This window comes from Vulpes vulpes, chromosome 3, assembly GCF_048418805.1.
Source record: "Vulpes vulpes isolate BD-2025 chromosome 3, VulVul3, whole genome shotgun sequence".
NCBI lineage: Eukaryota > Metazoa > Chordata > Mammalia > Carnivora > Canidae > Vulpes > Vulpes vulpes.
The window spans coordinates 147,152,577-147,173,388 of NC_132782.1; the positions used below are offsets into that span (position 1 = coordinate 147,152,577).

At 34.9% G+C, this 20,812-nt stretch overlaps 1 protein-coding gene across 5 annotated transcripts in view; it reads left to right on the top strand.

Annotated features, from left to right (window-relative positions):
• LRRIQ3 (leucine rich repeats and IQ motif containing 3) overlaps positions 1–20,519 on the top strand; it is a 176,485-nt gene extending 155,966 nt beyond the window's left edge. For 3 of the 5 annotated variants that reach the window (XM_026018081.2, XM_072754874.1, XM_026018079.2), the window contains 2 exons: positions 8,353–9,082; positions 18,654–20,519. In XM_026018081.2, coding sequence (XP_025873866.1) covers positions 8,353–9,082; positions 18,654–18,810 — 887 coding nt within the window. In that variant the 3' untranslated portion in view covers positions 18,811–20,519. The remainder of the gene's footprint in view (positions 1–8,352; positions 9,083–18,653) is intronic. The other 2 variants (XM_072754873.1, XM_026018080.2) reach the window with 2 other exon arrangements.
• Positions 20,520–20,812: the final 293 nt, after the last annotated feature.

Here is a 20,812-nt window from a genome sequence, read left to right on the forward strand (position 1 = left end):
GGGTTATCCCTCTGCTATACCTACTCTCATAATGGGACTTTCTTCTTTTAACTGAAGTATAGTTGACACACAAGGTTACATTAGTTTCAGTGAGACTCTTGAATTCCTTGTAAAACACAAACTGTCTTTTAGAAAAAGTAATATAGTTAGAAGTACAATATGTATTTTTAAAATTCATCTTGATGGCCCCCTAAGTGACATAGTTAAGTGTCTGATTCTTGGTGTTCAGCTCAGGTCAAGGACGTCAGGCAGGGTTGCAGTAGTCCAAAGCTTAACTAGAATTGGAAGACTTCATTCCCAGATGGCAAATTCGTATGACTCTTCTTCACAGGTGTATGTTCCTTAATGCCTATTAGCAGAAGCCCCTTGCCCTATGGGCTTTTCAGAAGAACTGCTTAGACTTTCCCCAGATCAGGTCATCTACCATAAAGAACCCAGAGCAGGACACAGTACCTGTTATGAGAGTCTTGTGAGACACACACTATTTCTTTTGCCATGTTGTATTCATTATCAGTAAATCAGTAAACCCACCACATTCGGTTCCATATTTTGAAGGGAAGTGTGCAAAGGATTCGTGAGCCTATTTTTACCATCACTGTATCTGATATGAAGATTTTGTACTCATGGAATGGAAATCAAGCTCAAGTTCATCAAATAGTTAACAGCTGTTTTGTCTTTACAAAGACATCACTTCAAAGTTTTATATATAAATTCAGTATTTGATATCTTATTTAATAATTTATATCCTATTTTATCACCATAATAATATAAATGGAGTATAATTACATGTCTTTCTCTCCAGATTACAAACCCCTCTCTTTTTTTTTAACCAGCATACTTTACAAATATTAGTATTCTGATTTCTGCCATGACTAGAAAAATTTGGAAGTGCTGTTCCTTAATAGTGGGATAAAACCTGTCCATAGAGTTTATAGAGAAGTCTGTTTATAAGATGGGCGGTAGCTGCCCATCTTAGCACCTGGGTAAATTTTAGTTTTTGGAGAATAGGGAACACGTCTTACATATCCTTGCATCCTATACTACAGCTAGCATACTGTTTTGTATTTTTGGCATTCAGTTAAAAAAAATTCATATTTGTTGAATATGAGTATTTATACTCCAAACAAATTTTATTTATTAAAGTTATACTTACTTATTTGAGAGTGAGCTAGCACATGGTGGGGAGGGGCAAAGGGAGAGGGAGTGAGAATCTAAGCAGACCTCATGCTGAGTTCAGAGCCCGTCGTAGGGCTTGATCTCACAACCCTGAGCTCATGACTTGAAGGAAACCAAGAGTCAGATGTTAACCGACTGAGCCACCAAAGAGTCCCAAAAAGTATAAAACAATTTTTATAGTCATTCAGACATTTCCAATAGTTGAAAGATTCTGTGCAGGAATTTTCTCCATTTCTTTCATTGACAAATGTAACATTGTGTATGTGTGTGTGTGTGTGTGTAAATGTGAATGGACTCAATCTAATTGAATCATTCTATATCATTCTGTATTTTAAAATAATAATCATTCTATATTTTAAAATCATTCTATATTATATAATGATAATCATTCTATAATTTAATATCATTCTATATTATATATAATATAGAATATTTTAAAATAATAATGAAATTCTAAGTTACAGAAGAGCACCCACTGTGCTTATAGGAAGAATATCATTAAAAATGTACATCAGCCAGGCAGCCCCGGTGGCTCAGCAGTTTAGCACCGCCTTCAACCCAGGGCCTGATCCTGGAGACCTGGGATTGAGTCCCACATCGGGCTCCCTGCATGGAGCCTGCTTCTCCCTCTGCCTGGGTCTCTACCTCTCTCTCTCTCTGTGTCTCTCATGAATAAATAAATAAATAAAAATAAAAATAAAATGTATATCAACCCAAAATGGATTGAAGTATCTGATATATGCGTACCAGGATTTGAGAGTTTCCCACCCCAGGTTGGCTGTGCTTTGGGCTATGTGCCATGCTTTTTAAGCACCTATTTCATGAGTCTCTTGTTAATGGTAAACACCACTACACATAGTAACTCACTGCCTAAGTGCATTTTTCAAGTGATAGAAAACCTCCTGAGCCCCCATTGCTATGACTGTAGAACAATATGTCAGACCCCACTTAAATTCCAGTCTCTAGTTGAAATTTATGCCAAATGGAGCCTAAAGGCTGTAGCAGTCCACCCCCCACCAGAGTGATCAATGTCACTGAGCATTCCCATTATTCACTAAGAGCACGCTAGTGTGCACAGCATACCATCTAAGGAATGGTGCTTAGAAACTCCGAAGAGAGGGTGCTCCTTTTTTTTGTATTAGCTGCTCAGGCTTTCATAACCAAATACCACACACTGGGTGGCTTAAACAGAGATTTATTTTCTCACAGCTAGGAAGGCTGGAAGTCTAAGGTCAGGGTACCAGCATGGTCATTTCCAAGTGAGACCCCGTTCTAGCTTGTAGATGGCAACCATCTTCTGTGTGTTCACATCACCTTTTTTTTTTTTTAGTGCATGTGTGCAAGGAGAGAGAGAGAAAGCGAGCTTTTTGGTGTCTCCTCTTTTAAGGACACTAATCATATTAGATCAGTATCATTTTATTATTTGTTTTCTGTCCTTAGTTTTTTGTTCCCCTGTCTTCTTTTTGTGTATTCAGATATTTTTGTAATCTATTTTAATTTATCCTTTGGATTTTTAGTTGACTCTCTTTGCATTATCTATTTACTTTCTGTAGGGATTTTAATATAAATCCTTAACTCCGCACAATCTATTTAATATTGTACCACTTCACATAAAATACAGAAAGGATGAATGTAAATGGCTTATCTGGTTGCATGATTGTTGTATTTTATATGAAGTAATATACTTCATGATATAATTTTCATTCGTATTATGTGTTTTAGGTTATTTTGTGGGCATCATAAATGTTGTATACTCTGGATTCGGTTATAAGAGTATTAATGTTTTTTACAAGTCATTATTTGTTTTTGTTTATTCTGAGTCCTCAGATATTTGAGTCTTTATTGTTTTATTTCTAGATGTTAGCCATATGTGAGCATCTTACCCCAACATATTTGCTATTTCTTTTAAAGATTTTATTTATTTATTCATGAGACACACAGAGAGAGGCAGAGACACAGGTAGAGGGAGAAGCAGGCTCCTCACAGGGAGCCGGATGTGGGACTCGATCCTGGAACTCCGGGATCACTCCCTGGGCCGAAGGCAGGTGCTCAACCACTGAGCCCCCCAGGCGTCCCTTTGGCTATTTCTTTAAGCCTCAGTTCTTTTTTTTGAAAAATAGGGATAAAAATAATACAGTACTTACCTCATAAGATTGTTGAAACTGAATTATTTATTTAAAGGACGTGTAACAAGTGACATATAGCAAACATTTAGTGTATATTAGCTGTATCATTATGATTAGTGGTCAATACCATCTACCAATAAGGTTATTAATATTAAAATAAATGATAAATATATATGTAAAGAAGTAACCCTAGTAGCTACCACATGGTAAGGGTTCAAAATATGACACTATTTATGTTATTCAAAATGAGTAATCATTTTATAGATGGTGATGCAAATGGGGCCTTTCAAATAAGTAGGAATAGCATGGACCAAAGATAAAAAGTAGAAGTGTCTAAGTATTGTTCAGGAGTTGTGACTATTATATTTGAAGTGTAAGGTTCTTAAAGGGAATAACAAGAGATATGGGAAGTACAGAACCTGAGGGTGCAAAAGATGGGAGGAAAGCATCAATTTATTTATTTTTTATTTTTTTTTAAAGATTGTATTTATTTGTTCATGAGAGACACACAGAGAGAGAGGCAGAGAGACCCAGGCAGAGGGAGAAGCAGGCTCCCAGCAAGGAGCCTGATGTGGGACTCGATCCTGGGCCTCCAGGATCACACCCTGGGTCAAAGGTAAGCGCTCAACTGCTGAGCCACCCAGGTGTCCCGAAAGTATCAATTTAAAATCAGCAGCCCACTACCCAAACGGAAGAGTATTCCTGAATTGGCCAAGCTGCCTGTAGGAACAATATTCATTAGGCACATGTTTATTGAAAGCCTGTCACGCACCAGAGATTCTTCTAGGTGCTTTTAGTTTAAAGTAGTGAACAAAACAAACGTGGTCTCAACTTTCATAGAACCTTGGGGGACTTGTAACCTATGTTTTAACACAATAATTTATTATATATCTACCAAGTCCTGGGCACCGTACTAAGATATTAAGTAACTTAAAACAATGCAGACAGTACAGTGTTACTCTCATACTTCCTGTCTGTTATTGGGCAACGTCCATCTAGCAAATGTGACCATATAATCGATCTTCCAAACTGGGTTGCTTCTGAGACTGAAAGCGGTCACTGTTAGTAAACTTCACCAGGATAGTAGGAAAAGCGGGCACTTTCCCTTGCAAACTGGGTGTATGCATATGCCAAATCTCTTCACATATAGTGGCATCCAGTTAAGTTTTTTTTTTTTTAAGACTATAAGATTTTTGAGCCAGCACTGTTTTCAGTTTTGAAGACTCTAGCTCATAGTAGGTGGTGCCATATATTTATTAATCTAGGTCAAATTAGTTTTCACTTGAAAACCTGTAATGGAAGAAGCTGAATTTCTTTTTATCATTTAAAGTTCTGGCACTCTAAATGGTGCCTGGGAATTAACCTACAAGTCATTTATGTCTTGGCAAAGCATGATAAATGTGGTTAGAAGTAATTGGTAGGTGGTATTGAATAAGTACACAAGTGTAAAAGCATGTAAGTTTTTATAGGCTATGGCAAAGGATTTGAATTTTATCATGAGGTCATATGTAAACTCTAGGCCTTTAAAGACAGTTTTAAGAGATCACTCTGGCTGATCGCTCTGGGGCAGTGAAGTGTGTGTGTGTGTTGGGAAATACAGAGACTACTTAAGTGATTGCAGTTAGTCAAAGTAAGAATTGATAGAAACTTGAAGTAGCCTCATGGTGGGAAATGGAGAAAAAAATCAGTTAATTTGAGCTACATTTTTGTAGGTTTTACCTACATACTAATTGATAAAATTGATGTGGGAAGAGTAAACTAGTAGGTAGCATTTGCTGAAATAGGACTGATTTTAGAGGGGATTGGTTCCTAGTAGAAAAAAACCGAATGCACCAACTTTGAAAAATACTCTAGGACCTCCAAGTGGAGATGATAAATATGAGAGTTAATCAGTGCAGAGACTGATATTTAAAGCCATGAGAATGATTCATTTAAGGAGAGAGGTGGAGATGGGAAGGAGACCGAGTATCAAGTCCTCAAGTACTTTGAAGATTCTGTGGAGAAAGAAGAAGTGCAAACTGAGAACAACCAGAAAGCTAGAAGAAAATTCAAGGGAGCTTCAGAGAATCTAGGAAAAATAAAAAAATATATATCTCTAAGATATCCGGATGGTTTCAGAGACTATGCAAATCAGAGAACTTGAACAGCAACAACAACAAAAAGATTTTAACAAGAAGAAACAATTAACTGTTAAGTGCTAGTGAGAGTTAAGAAAGATTAGAACAGAAAAAAAAATTCTTTTATTTATCACAATAAAATCCTGTGGTAGGAAGAGTTTCAACATTTGAGTGGGAACAGTAGTATAAGAACCGTATCTAAATGAGTTGAAAAAATATATAAGGTGAAGAAAAGAAGGTAGCACAGGGAGACAAGTCAATAATTTTTATTTTAAAATTGAACGGGAAGGTGGAATTGTATCCAGAGGGCGGTGGATTGAGAATGTGGTAGTGCTGGCACTGGTGACAATGGTGGTTATAGTGGTTTGGTGGGAATGACCCAGTAGTGAGGCAATGACAAAGGAGAAGTTAGGATCATTGCAGAAGTGAAAGTAAAGGCTGATGGGGCCAAAGTACATGTGAAAAATTTGACCACTGCTCAAGGAAGGGATGCTTCCTTTACTGTATCAGGGTAGAAGAAGAAAGTGCATGAACATCAGATAGGTTTATAACTTTGGTTGTAAAAAGATGAGAACACTTCCATCAGTTGGCTTCTATTTTTACAATAACTGGTGAGATTAATTATAAAGTCTTGAAACAAAATATGCATATAAAGAAGGCTTCCTGTGTACTCTGTACTTCACTATACGGATGTTGAGGGGAGCAATAAAAGTACTTTGCTGTATTTTCCCCACTCGTTATTAGATTATCTGACTATTTGAACTATACTCTTGATGGAATTGAGGAGATAAGCTCTAAGTTTTCCATATAAAATATAATGAAAAAGTAATAATAACATGTGGTTCTTACTCATTATAAGGCATTGTTCTATTACAAACTCAACCTCTGGAAAGGGAAGAGAGGATGGAGACCAAATTGAATCCCTTAGTGGCCAATGATATAATCAATCATGTCTGTGTAATGAAACCTCGATAAAAACCCAAAAGTTCTGGGTTCTGAGAGCTTCTGTGTTGGTGAACACGTGGAGGTTTGTGCAGAGTGATGTGCTTGGAGAGAGCATGGAAGCTTTGTGTCCTTTTCCTATACTTTGCCCTAGTCATCTGTCGGGCTGTTCATGAGTTATAGCCTTTTATAACAAACCAGTAATCTATTAAGTAATTTGTTTCTCTGAGCTCTGTGAGCCACTCTAGCAAACTGAACCCAAGTTAAGGTTCGTGGAACCTCTAATATGTAGCCAGTTTGTCAGAAGCACAGGTGATATTCTGGACTTGTGATTGGCATCTGAAGAGGGTAGGGATGGTCTTGTAGGACAGAACCTTTAACCTGTGAGATATGAGCCTGTCTCCAGGTAGATAGTGTCAGATTTGAGTTGAATTGAAGAACAGCCAGCTGGTTTCAGAGCATTGCTTGGTGGTATGAGAAAAAAAAAAAAAATCCCAGTCTCCCATATGAATTGAAACTGATGACCAAACCTTTCATGGCTTATTAGTTGTGTTTTCTATTCCTGATCTTTCATTCTTGGCCAGCTTTCTCATGCCAAGATTCACACATAAAACCAAAGAACACAAAAGAGTAACTTTTCTAGGTAGTTGCCCTAGACCACAACCTACTTACTCTAGATTTTGTCCCACTGTGTCTAGTGCCTTGCTTTGGTCCCAAACTCTTAATAGTTATTTCTGGACACTTCGGTTTTGTATCGTGGTAGATTACCTTTTATACTTGGTAGATGTGATTTTTCTACTTTGCTTTAGACTTTGTTCCCTTTCTAATGTTAACATTCCTGTGGCCTCTAGTAAAAATCATGCCTATTTGCCTCTTTCCTACTGCCTGCCTAGACCGGTCCTACCCTTCTTCATGGTCACTTTAACTTCCATAAAATTTTCACCATCAGATTTGCATTTGACGTATAAAGATTTTAAGAGAATTTTTCTATTAGAAAAAATATAGTTATTGTAGACTATAGTTAGTAGAGATGTAATTTTAATAGAGGGAATTAATCAAACATCTTTTCCTAAGACTAATAAGCATACATTTTTTTAACTGTAAATTCATGGCTAGATTGTTAGAAAGTAAATATATGAACAATGATGTGATTCAAGTTATTAGTCAGGTCTATATGTTATTATAATAACAAATAGACCCAGAAATATATATTGACTCAAACATAATTGCCATTTATTTCTGGCTTGTATAAGAGCCCAAGACTGATTAATCCTGGTGAGTGAGTAGTTTTTCACAAAGTAATTCAGGGAGCCAGGGTCCTTCCACATTGTGGATTCACCATCTTCTAGGGCCTTATCATCGTCTCTATCTAGTGAGTCAGAAGAATAAGGAAAATGTAGAGAAGACATATTTGTTTCCTAATAGACCTGGTCCAGAAATGACACATATCACCTCTGCCCACACTTTACTGGAGAGGACTTAGTCTCATCACCACACATAGTAGCAAAAGAAGCTGAAGGATTTGTGACTCCCATAAAAGAAAAAAAAAAAAAAAACAAAACAATTTTGACGGCAGCTATTAATTCCTACCAGAGTTAAGACAAATAAAGTAAAATGGATTATAAAGTCCTTTGCAAATATGAGATAATAATAACCATATGTAAAAATAGTATGTGCGATTCAATACTAAGTGAAAGGTTAAGATACTGCTATTGAGTCATTGCAAGTTAAGTGATTATGAGTGAGAATGCAGGAAATACAGGTATTGGTGCATTTTTTTGTTAAGCAGTTTCAATAGTGATTTCCCTCTCCAAAATCACTATTAAAACACAAGTTTAAAAGGAATATCAGTTGGGAAAAATTCTTCTTAATAAAGTCAATAAGACACTCTTGTCAATTTTATTAATGTAGCTATCAAAACAAGAAGAGCAGAAAATAAACTGTGCTTAGCCCTTGTGTCATGTAGTATATTTGTCTTCCATGTGATGTAGGTCAGAAGGAGTCTGAAGATGAAACTGAGGATGAAGAATTGGATGCCAGTTTTAGGATATCAGTGTTCAAACTACCCATACTTACATCCGATTCACTGAAGTATGCTGCATTACTGAAAGGAAAAGAGCATGATTATTTTCCTACCTGTGTCCAGCCGTTTTCTACTACTCATCAAAAACCAGCAATTAAAAAAAAAGACATGCTGTTGAAAAGTAATGTAAAAAAAGAGTTTTTTATAGCACACAGAACTGGTATAAAACTCCGAAAACTTTGTGATATTGACAAATATTACTCAGAACAAAAGAAGCTAGAAAGCCATAAAAAAAAATTAGCAGCTATCACCATGGCACGAGGTGTCCAAGAAAGAGTTAGCTCAATTATTCAAGAAAACCTAAATAAGAAAAAAAATGCGGCACAAAAACGAATTGCAAAAGATAATGAGACAATTCAGAATGGTTTACAACAACTTTGGCAGGACAGACATGATTATCTAGAAAAAGTCAGAGAGAGGAGAGCTCTGTTTCTAGCAGAAAAAAACCAAAAGGCTGAAGACCGTTTGTTAATTCAAAACATAAGTAATGAGCGCACTCTTTTGTCCAAAGGAATGATTAAAATGGACAGATTGAGGAAGAACCAGGCTGTCTTACAAGAGAAAAGTCTGATTGTTCAGCAAAGAGTAGAAATGGAAAAACATCAAAAGAATTTATTGAAACAAATGAAGGAAATCAGGTAGGTATAGTTTTGATATCATAGAAGCTTTTAAGTCAATTATATGTAAATATTGCATACTAAGTATTGAGATCCAATAAACAGTACTTTGTTTATAACATTCTCTTTGAAAAATAGAAACAATTACCAAAGATGAGACAATAAAGCAACTCCATCTCATGCCACCTCCACCTTCATCCAAGAAAACCTACTTCTCAATTAGTGGCTGTTCTTATCCTAAACGTCGTCATCGTCAGCCCCTTGACCAGTGCTAGAAACCGCCATGCCTTTTACAACTCAGTCTTCCTCATTGGCCAACAGCTAATGTTTCCTTATTCGTTTTACTTCTACAAAGAGTCTCAAGCTGATCCTTTTCAATCTCACTTCTCTCATTCTAATACAGACGCTCATAATCATTCTAAGAATTCACCTTTTATCCGTTCCCTCCTTATACCATCTCCACCCTCAAGACATCCTTCCTTCAACCCCTATCTGTTCTCCAGCCTACAAGCCTCAACTGTCTTTTAAAATTAAGTTCTGATCACATCACTTCCTACTGCAGTATGTTGATGCCTTGCAGTTGTCCACAGAATAAAATCTAATCTGAGTGGCATTTCAGGCATCATGCTTTGTTCTAGTTTGTCTAGACTCATCTCACTGAAATTTCTGCTATAGCTTGCTCCCTCTTCCACAACAGCACTCTTTGCTCCAGACAGACGAAATTATTCCTGATTCCCTACCCAGATTTGTAGTTGCTTTTTCCAGTGACCTTACTAATTCTTTCCCCTTTTTCTTCAAATACATACTCTGAGGGATGCCTGGGTGGCTCAGTGCTTGAGCATCTGCCTTTGGCTCAGGGTGTGATCCCGGGTCTGGGATTCAAGTCCCACACTGGGGTCCCTGTGAGAGGCCTGCTTCTCCCTCTGCCTGTGTCTCTGCCTCTCTCTCTGTCTTTCTCTTGAATAAATAAATAAAATATCTTAAAAACAACAACAATAACAACACATATGCACTCTGAATGGGTCCTGCAAGCCCACAGTTAGTGCCATCGACATATTATTATGCAACACAAGCCTCTGTTGTTATTGTGCCAATTAGGAAGATTTCAGATTGGTGAGGGGGAAGGACAAGCACTTACTTCTCCAGGGAGACATCGCTAGTGCCTGATGCTTGGCTGAGTGTGACTGTGTCTCTGTTTGCCCCCTATTTGCCTCTATCCTGCAGTGTATGAACTGGACAACCACTGATAAAATTCATCCTTTTATTATTTATCCTTTAGTAACCGACTGGAATGCTCTCTGTATTCTTTACCTTTCCCCAACTGCTTTTCTAGTCTGAATTAATCCTTTTCATTTGGTAGTTCTCCCACAGCACTTGATTTAAATCTCAGTTGTAGCAGTTATCCCAAGATGACCTATATCAGGTCAGCTTGTGAAGTCCTCTATAAGATAATTTGGTCTGTCTTTCCATTTCAGTATCTAGTACAGTACTTCGTTTCTGAAATCTGTTCAGTAATTATTGGGGAAAGTAGGACAAAAAGAGTTTTTGAATTAGTATTAGTTGCATGTAAGTCCATTTAAGTTATATACTAGAGCCTGTGGGGCAGGCAAATTTTATATATATATAACATATATAAATATATATATCAGTACTGATATAATATCAGTATATATATTAGTGTACTTAATATATATATAAATGTACTTAATACTTAATTTATTGAAATGATAAATGATATATATTTTTGAACTGTTTATGTAGTAAAGATATATAACCAGAATTATTAAATATACACTAAAAATATGATTAACCAAGTTTTGAAAATAGCTTCAGTAGTTATTAGAATAGGTATCCATCTTAAAACAAGTCCATATTTCATTACAGTAAATTTTTTTCTACACATTTTTTTTCTATCTCTCGGTAATTATTGGCATTTCTACTGAGGAATACCTTCAATTCAAATCATTCAAACAGTAATTTACCTTCAGCTATTGAAAATGTCAGATGATACAGGGACATAAAGATTATTTGGCCTCAAGAAACTGAAAATCTAGGTGGGAGATAAGTCATCAGGCAATAAGGCCACCAGAGTTACATAATAATACAAACATAATACAAGAACTATCACGGGACAAAATTAAAATTTCCACTTAAATGGTGGGTAATGAATAGATGAGAGCAATCTAGGACACCTTCAAAGAGAAGGCATAACTAAACATCAAAGTGTTAATTCATTTCAATTCTCCTCAACATCCCCATACAAAAATTAATAACATATTCTTGATCCTCTAAGAACTCATAGTCCAGGGGCAAATATAAGCATATATTTGAATTATCACAAAAAATAGAAATAGGAAAATTATAGTTGTCATTTTGATTTTGGAAAAACAGAGAGGGCTAAGGGTAAATCATTATTGGCAGAATGGATCGGCAAAATTGGAGAGTTCAGAATAGGTAACATAGGACAGGAAGGGGGTCATGCCTATTGCTTTACTCATAGTGGAGATTTATAAAGAATAGTTGAAAGTGCAATTGCTTAAGAAACACTAAGTTGGCTTAGAAAGGAACTGTAAATCTCAGTAGACAGTCACATGGCAAAGACCATTAGGAATCTTACTAAAAAAATAAAACATTCTTTAAACATGCATTTTACCACAGAAATTTCATTTCAAGAAACATCTAAGAACACTAATCCTCAGAATACACTTGGGACAAAGCTATCTCAAACAAATGCAACATTTTAAAAAATTGTTTCATGATGATTTTTAAATCTTAGACTAAACTCAGTGCAAAGGCTCTGAAAATTAGTATTGACTTAAAATATATTAAACTATATTTAATTTAAACTTTATTAGTTGTCAAAGGATTTTTTAATGGAGAGTATAATTGACATATAACATTATGTTAGTTTCGGGTATACAACATAATGTTTTAATAGTTGTATAGATGACAAAATGATCACAGTAAGTCTGGTTAACATTTGTCACCAAGCATAATTACAATTGTTTTCCTTGTGATGAGAACTTTTGCTCTTTCAGCAAATTTTAATATGCAGTACAATGCTATTAACTCCAGTAACCATGCTATATATTACATCCTATGACTTACTTATTCTGTAACTGGAACTTTGTACCTTTTGACCTTCCTAACCCATTTTATTTACTCCTGACCCCCTACTTCAGGCAAACACCAACCTGTTCTCTGTATCGGTGAGCTTGGTTTGTTTAGATATAGTGGCCTCAAGGTCCATCCATTTTGTTGCAAATAGTGAGATTTCCTTCTCTTTATGTCTAAATAATATGCCATTGTATATATACTACAACTTCTTTACAAAGAATATGTTTTAGAACATTAAACCCTAACTCCTACAAACATAAATGAACACATCAAAGGTTTTATTTAATTCATGAAGGAACCAGTAAGATGTTGCAACCAGTTCAAATGACAATTCTAAGAGCATGTACATATAAAGACAATCAGGAATGCCAAAATAAATTTAGTCATTATCCACCAATAATAATCAGTTACAATTCCATTGGACAAAATTTACTTACAGTCTTGTAGACAAGAATCATTTGTATTACTCATAGTTTTCTTCAACTTCTGGAGTTGTAGAATAGATCAAAGAGATTAAAAGACACAGATAACTCTGAAGGGTGCACTAGACAAGATTCCCAGTAATTGCTTTTTACTCTTTCAAAGTCTTTCACACAAAGTTTTCTGATATTATATCGAAGCTTATCAGTCACAGCTTTATCCTGATGACATTTTGACCATCCAAACAATGTAAATACATGCGCTCAAGGCTTGTGCAGAAATGCTTAGAGGTCCATATTGCTGCCTTTTTCATCTACATTTAAAAAAAAGTATGTTTTTTTTTTAAGATTTTATTTATTTATTCATGAGAGACACAGAGAGAGAGGCAGAGACACAGACAGAGGGAGAAGCAGGCTCCATGCAGGGAGCCTGATGTGGGACTCGATCCCGGATCCTGGGATCATGCCCTGAGCCAAAGGCAGACGCTCAACCGCTGAGCCACCCAGGCATCCCTAAAAAAAATTATTGTTGAAGTATAGTTTACATATAATATTTTATTAGTTTCAGGTATACAACATAATGATTTGACAGTTCTGTACATCACCTGTGCTCACCACCTTAAGTGTAGTTACTATTTGTCACGATACAACACTATTACAATAGTATTAACGATATTCCTGATGCTGTACTTTTCATCTCTGTATTGCCAGAGGGGAACTGGGTAAGGGGAGAGGTGAAATAGGTGAAGGGGATTAAAAAATACAATTTTGAGTTATAAAATAAATAAATCATTTACATTTTAAAAGCTATAATTAAAAAATAGCTTTTATTAGAAAAGAGTATAAAATAATAAAAAGAAAGCATTTACCTTTTCCTAGTTAACAAGCAATTTTTAAACTAGTAATGAGGCTCTTTATATAATATCTTTCTAGTTATGAAAAATATTTTATATTTTTCTCCTCCAAAATTGAAAAACGTTTTCCTTAATGTATACTCTGTGTGTATATGTGGGTGTGTGATTTTTGGAAATAATTTTTCTATAATTTAATAAAAATATATTTTGAAAAAGAGAAGGAAAGCTAGTCTAATATATCAAAATACAAATCTAGTGCAAATCAATGTTAGAGAAATTCCATCAGCTTAGTTTTATCACAGCAAATTGAATGTCTGGCCATCATTAATTTGTAGAGGATACAGAGTCAAATGAGCTTCCTAATGTATCTTAACTGAATTATCTTCTCTTGCAAGCTGCTGCAAAGATATTATCCATATCCTTGAAAACACACAGGAATAAAGCAATGTTCTGGCTATGTAGGTAATATGTCCTAAAAGGCATTACTGAGTTTTATTATAAATGATCTCAAGTAAAGATTTTGTATCAACATGCAGAAAAGAGCTGTGAGTCAAAAAAGTAAAGTCTGTCTAGAGACCTCAGCAGTTTTTCAGTTCTTTCTCTCCCTGTTGATTCTTCATTAATGTATCAAACACTTGACCTAAAAGCATTCTGCTGAATCTCAATAGCTGGTGAAGTCGTTAATGAGAATGTAGTTCCTGATCCTAATGTGGAATGAGGAAGAGTAATAAAAGAAAGGGGAACCATAAAGCTCTAGTTTAGGAAGTAGATAAACCACCCACAAGGGTATTAACGATTGAATAAAAAAGAGACTTTGAAGTGAAAAAAAAAATTATATATCAGGTAAAAACCAGTCATGAATTTTCCAAAATATTTCTTGTTTATACTCTGAAAAAGTGATGGAACTTCTCAGGGCAGAGAGCAGGGTGTCCATTTTGCAGTAGAGTGAGGATCAATTAGCCTGGATGATCTGGTACATAAAGTACATTATCTAATTACCTCACTTTCTACTTGTCGGTAGTTTGGTCATCAGTTTACCTCCTAGACTACTCTCTTCATTCACTGTGGTGTTTATATTCTGATTTATAAAGCTTTTCTCCATCCAACTTCAGCTGTAATCACAGCGAACCTCCAAATTCGTAAGAACAGCCGTTCCGACTGCCTAGTATTTTTGGATCTCCACAACCTTTAAACTCATTCTCATAGACATGTAAAAGCCTCCTCGTCACTTGGAACTGCCCCACCTCTTAAGTCTTAAATCCTTGTATACTTACTTATGGATAAAATCTTCTATCTTTTCAATTCTTTTCTTCTTTTATTTTCCCCACATGAATTATTCAACTGTATTGTGATACTCAACCCTCAAATAAACTTCCTTACAGGCTTCTTTTCATTTCTAGTGTGTTCTCTCACCTTGGAATAACCCAGCTATCTTTATGTCTTGCACTCAAGTTAAAATGGCTAAAAGAGATTACTAATTTGTAATTTTATGATTATGCGGCCTTCAATTTTAGCTGCTTCCTTAGTTGCTTACTCTTTTTCCTCCTACCCACAAAAGAACATACGTGGTAACAGAACTCTGCACATGTAATTAAGGGTACTACTTCATTCATCTTAAAATAGAGAAATTATCCTGGATTATCAGATGGGCCCAATGCATCACAGGAGCCTGTATATGCAGCTGCAGAAAAAGTCAGAGAGATTCAGAGTAGGAGGAGGATTTGATATGACGTTGTTGACTTGAGGATGGAGGGGCTGTGTGGAAAGAGTGAGAATGAGATGAATTCTGACAACAACCAACCATCTGGGAAAGAGGACCTCATGTCCCAGGTGAGAATCACAGCCCTGGGACCATTGGGTGGCACAGTGCATTGAGTGACCAACTCTTGGTTTTGGGTCAGGTCATGATTTCTAGGCCCCGAGACTGAACCCCACATTAGGCTCCCAGCTCATTGAGGAGCCCACTAAAGTTTCTTTCTGCTCCTCCCTGTGCATTCTCTCTCTTTCTCTCTAAAGTGAGTAAATAAATACTTTAAAAAAAAAGAAAAAAAAGGAACCACAGCCTTGGCTGACACCTTGATTTCATCCTTGTGAGAACCAAAGAGGTAACCCAGCTGATCCGTAATGTGACTAGACTTTTGATCCATGAAAACTCTGAGATAATAAAGTGGTTGTTGTTGTAAGCCATTTTACGGTAATGTGTTACACAGTAAAAGGAAAACACAAACTCTAACTTTGTCCTTCTTTCCCCAGGATTGCTTTGGTTAGCCTAGGACCTTTGCATTGCCATAGAATTCAAATGTTAATAAATTCAAAATACCTAAATTTAATACATTTAAAATAAATCAATCTAAATTTAATCTATATGTTTAAAACAAATTTAAATGTTAATTTCTACCAAAAATACTCTTGGCACATTATTTGGAATTGCATTGACTATATAGGTGAATTTGAGAAGAATTGAAATCCTGATGATATTGTCCCCCAGTCCATGAAATGGTAGAGCTTTCTAAATCTTCTTTAATTTTTCAGCAGTATTTTATTATTTAAATCTTCTTTAATTTTTCAGCAATATTTTATTATTTTATTCATAAGCCTTTTGTTAAACCAAAAACATCTTTGTTTTTGTTTTTTTATTGCTATTGTAAATAGAATTTTTTCTTAATTTTGTTTTCCAATTGTTTGATCCTAGTCTATATAATAGATTATTGTTTCTCGTTCCTCAAAACTTTTTAATAGTTTGGTTTCTTGTTGTGTGGTTTTTGTTTCTGTTTTACATTTTGTCCACAGTTTATAATTGTTATCTGTAGGACTATTTTCATACATTTCTTAGGAATGTATAGACTTAATTAATACTATTAGTTAGTACTTAGACTTAATTAACATTATTAATTACATGTGCAAAGTCCTTTTTGCCATGATTTCTGTTTGCTACATAACCAGACATGGCTACTCTCCAGAGATTCAGGCTCAAAATAGTTATAGCTAATTTTCATTGAGTGACCATTAAACGCCCAGCATTCCTCTAAGGATTTTAAATATAAGAGCTCATTAGTCCTCACTAAACCCTATGAGTTAGATTGTCCCTTTTTAAAGATGAAGAAAATGATTTAGACAGAGTTTAAATAACTTGTCCCAAAAAATAAATAAATAAATAAATAAATAAATAAATAAGTAAGTAAATAAAGACTTGTCCCAAATCACAAGTTGATCATCCCAATCAGTAAGTTGCAAATCTGCATCTCATCCTCAGGCAGAATGACTTTACTACCTTTTCTCTTAACCATAAGCCATTGCTTCTCTTCAGTCAACTCCCTGGGCATTACCACATGGACAGCCAGGCTCCTTAAAAACAATATTACTTAAAAAGAATTCCAGTATTTCCCTTCATCTGGATGCTCTTCCTCTATTTTCTATCCTGATGAATACCGCTATTATTCATCCAGTAAGAGGAATTATTAAATGTCAGGCATTATTCTAAGGATTTTAAATGTATTAACTCATTTAATCTTTTACTAAACCCCAGGAGTTGGATTATCTCCCTATTAAAAATGAAGAAAATGATGTAAAAAAAGCTGAAATAACTTGTCCAAAATCACATAGTTAATAAATTGCAGACTTTTAAGATTTTGGCCTTTCTTCTGTTCCTCAAGTTCAGATTTCTGAGTATATGTGAATATAAATCAGGGGTTCTGTGCTCTGCTGTCAGTCTGTTTCTCCAGGGTTATCTGTTCTACTGTCCCAGAAATTAGAGTGTTGTCACTTTTCAGAGCATGCCAAGCCATACTGTCATCTTTGCCTTTTGTCTTTATTTTAGCTGTTCATGTGATTTAAACAAACATACATAAACAAAATGTTCTTCCCCTCCACTTTCTGCCTGAAAAATATGTATCTTTCAAGACTAAATGCAAGGATTATTTCAAATCTGAAACCTTTCTTGTCTTTCCTTACCCTCTTCTTCAGGTGTTATTTACTAACTTTTTTTATTATGCCCTTCTCATGTTGTTAGATAGTGTTTTCATTATGGCACTATAATATTTTATTTATATATTCATTATTTTTCTTTACTTTCTATAAGCCTCTCATAGTTATCCCATAATTATCTTTATGGTTCTAGCATCTAGGGCATTTTAATACATACCTGTTAAATGAATGCAGATGAATAATGATTGAAGTCTTATAAGGCCCATGACATTTTCTAGATTTGACAGGGTAACCTGGTTCACCTTTCTCTAATTTAGAGTTCATATTAGTGTGTGGGGGTTCCATAACACAATGCCACAGATTGGGTGGTTTAAACAACATAAAATTATTTTCTTCTGATTTTGAAGGCTAGAAGTCCAAGATCAAGGTAAGTCAGATTTGGCTTCTCAGGTTTGGGGTTTTCCCTTGCTGCCTTCTCACTCTGTCCTCACACGGCCTTTATTCTGTGTGTTCATATCCTTAGTATCTCTTCATCTTCTTATAAGGACAACACTAATAACAGATTAGGGCCCATCTGTACAATATCATTGAAGCTTAATTACCTCTGAAAGACCCTATCTCCAAATATAGTAACATTCTAAGATACTGGAGTTTAGGACTTCAGCATGAACTGGGGGGTTGGAGGTAGGCACACAGTTCAGTCCGTAACAGAATCCTAGAAGAAACTTGAATTTTGTGAGACTTAAGTTCTGCAAATCTTTTTTTTTTTTTTTTTAAGATTTTATTTATTTAAAAGAAAGGGAGAGAGAAAACAAGCTGGAGGAGGAACAGACGGAGAGAGAGAAGCAGGCTCCCCGCTGAACAGGGAGACCCAGTGCAGGGCTGGATTCTAGGCCCTCTGGGATCATGAGCTGAGTCAATGGCAGGCACCTAACCAACTGAGCCACCCAGGTGTCCCCCAAAATTCTGAAACATTTTAGCATAGCCTGGCTTTGAGGCCTCTTTGGGACTCTCAAGCAGGGTTTATGAGAATTCTGTTACAGCCAATAGAAATCTTAGAAGTATTAGCCCAATTGGAATATCATTGAAAACCTTATGGACATTATTGATATAATAAAATTTTTGCCATAGGTGGAATTCTAATTTTTTCTCAATTGTATGTCTGTTTTAAAAGCATCTATTTCACTAATGGTAATTGTTAAAACTATCTGAGTAATTGTTCCACTTTTAGTCATTTTAAAGTATCTCACCCTATTACTTTCCTTTTTTTCTTTTTAGGGCTCAAGAAACATATAAAAAACACTGTGAAGAAAAATTTGTTACTGACATGATCGCCTTTCAAAAAGCTTGTGAACAATTTCAAGATGCTAAAACAAAAGTTGCAATTATCAAAAAGAATTTAGTCTTTCAAGTTCCCCGAAGAGTGACAAAATGAACCAATGCCACGTTACATCCGTGGTCATTTTGAATTATGGCTAATACGCTTAGTTAAAGGACTTTGAAATAATACTATGAAAGAAGAAATACTCCATGTAACTGGATGGATTTGTATATAAAGCTTCTGAAATATAGAGAATAATTAAAGTGTTTCTTTTATTGTTCATAACGTAAATCAAGTTAACTTGGCACCCCCAAAGTTTCCTTATACATCCAGATGTCCAAAGAACAATTAAAACTTATTTCATTTATTGCAGGAAATAATGCAAAGGCATTATTTATATTGTTTAATATCCCAAGGATGGCAATTTTCAGTTTCTCTGGCAATCTTAGTGTAGTAATTTCTGCCCCAGCTGCTGACTTTTATTAAGACACTGTGTACTTTGATTAGTTTCAATTGCCTACTTTCATGTATTTAATTATATTTCTGTTTATTTTGTTAAAACAATTTCTGAATTTATTATTTCAAAATAAGAGTTTTAACATTATATCAGTGATTCATATTCTTATAAGAATTCAGAAAATGTGAAATATAAAAGAGAAATTAAATATTCCTTTTGACTTCCTTGGAGATTGTTAGATTTTCATATATTTACTATTGATGTATTTGCCTTTTGCATACATTTGAGGGAAGAGAGGAGAGACAGAAAGAAGACACAATTGTATAATTGTTATTAAAAAGTATACAGAAATAGTATATATATTGATTTTTTCTCTTTAATACATATTCATAGTTTAAAATTAGGAAAATAGAGATAAAAAAGATATAAAATTACTTTGTAAAGTGTAAGTTTATTTTCAGTAGTCTTTTCATTTATCTAGAGAAATAAATGCCTATACTTATGACATGCTCACTTGATACAATGTAACTAATGCCATTCAAAATCTTTAATACTCATAAGTTATATATAGGCTAGTTTTTAAGTGTTTTTAAAATTCTATGATTATTAGTGTGTGGTAAATTTTCAAAAAGTAAGTATTTTACAATAGCAATTATTCAGTTGTGCTTCTATGCTGGATCGCTAAAAGAATGCTTATAGTGTTTTCCTAATTTTGGTAAAATAATAGCTGTCTATTTAATTCCATGGCACCAGCTCTGATAGCTGAGTAAGTCATATTGGTATTTCTAATTATTCTTCAAAAAGAGCAAAGGGAGATACTGTGAGGTGCTAAAAAGCATGACAGATAAAGGTTCCTATAACAAGTTAGATAATCTCTATGCTACTTCATTTTTCCATTCTGTATTTGGAAATAATATATATTTTTGGAGGATTTAATGAGAAGAATAACACATGTCATATAGTATTATTATGAGACTTAACCGAGAAAACAGCACTAAGGCAGATATTATATTACACACAATGCTTTTTTTTGTTTATAACTTTCTTTTTCTATTTAAGTTCTGTCCCACGTTGATCTAATGACCTTACTACCACTTACTGTCTCTTTAGACTTAATATGTCTCCTGTATTTCCAAATGTGTGCTAGACCCTGAAGTCCTAAAATATTTTAAAAATCATATGTTAAAATGGAATTCACGGTTTTGTTCACTATTTCCTCCCTCCTCAATCTTGTTTCTCCTATTTCCAAACTCTCATAGATTTATAACCATCTAAATGTTTTTCCATATTAAAAGTTTAGAAGATATTTTTTATTTCTTCCTTTTACCCCCACGACATCTTATTAAATATGAAGCCCTATAAATTCTATATGCAGAAGGTCTCTGTGTCAGAAACTGGTTGGCTTTTCACCAAACCTATTTCCTCTTTCTCCAGGACACAATGAGTCTATATTTTCCAGCCTCCCTTACACAGTTTATTGGGGCATAGGACTAAATTTTGACCAATGAAATCTGAGTAAAAGTGATTGATTACCAACTCTTCAGATATGTTCCATGCACTATCCTCCAAGATTTTTCTCTTCTTTTGCCACCTTGAAAAAGATATGCTGAAAATGGTTGAGCCACAAGATGAAAAAGCCTGGGTTCCTGAATCACTGTT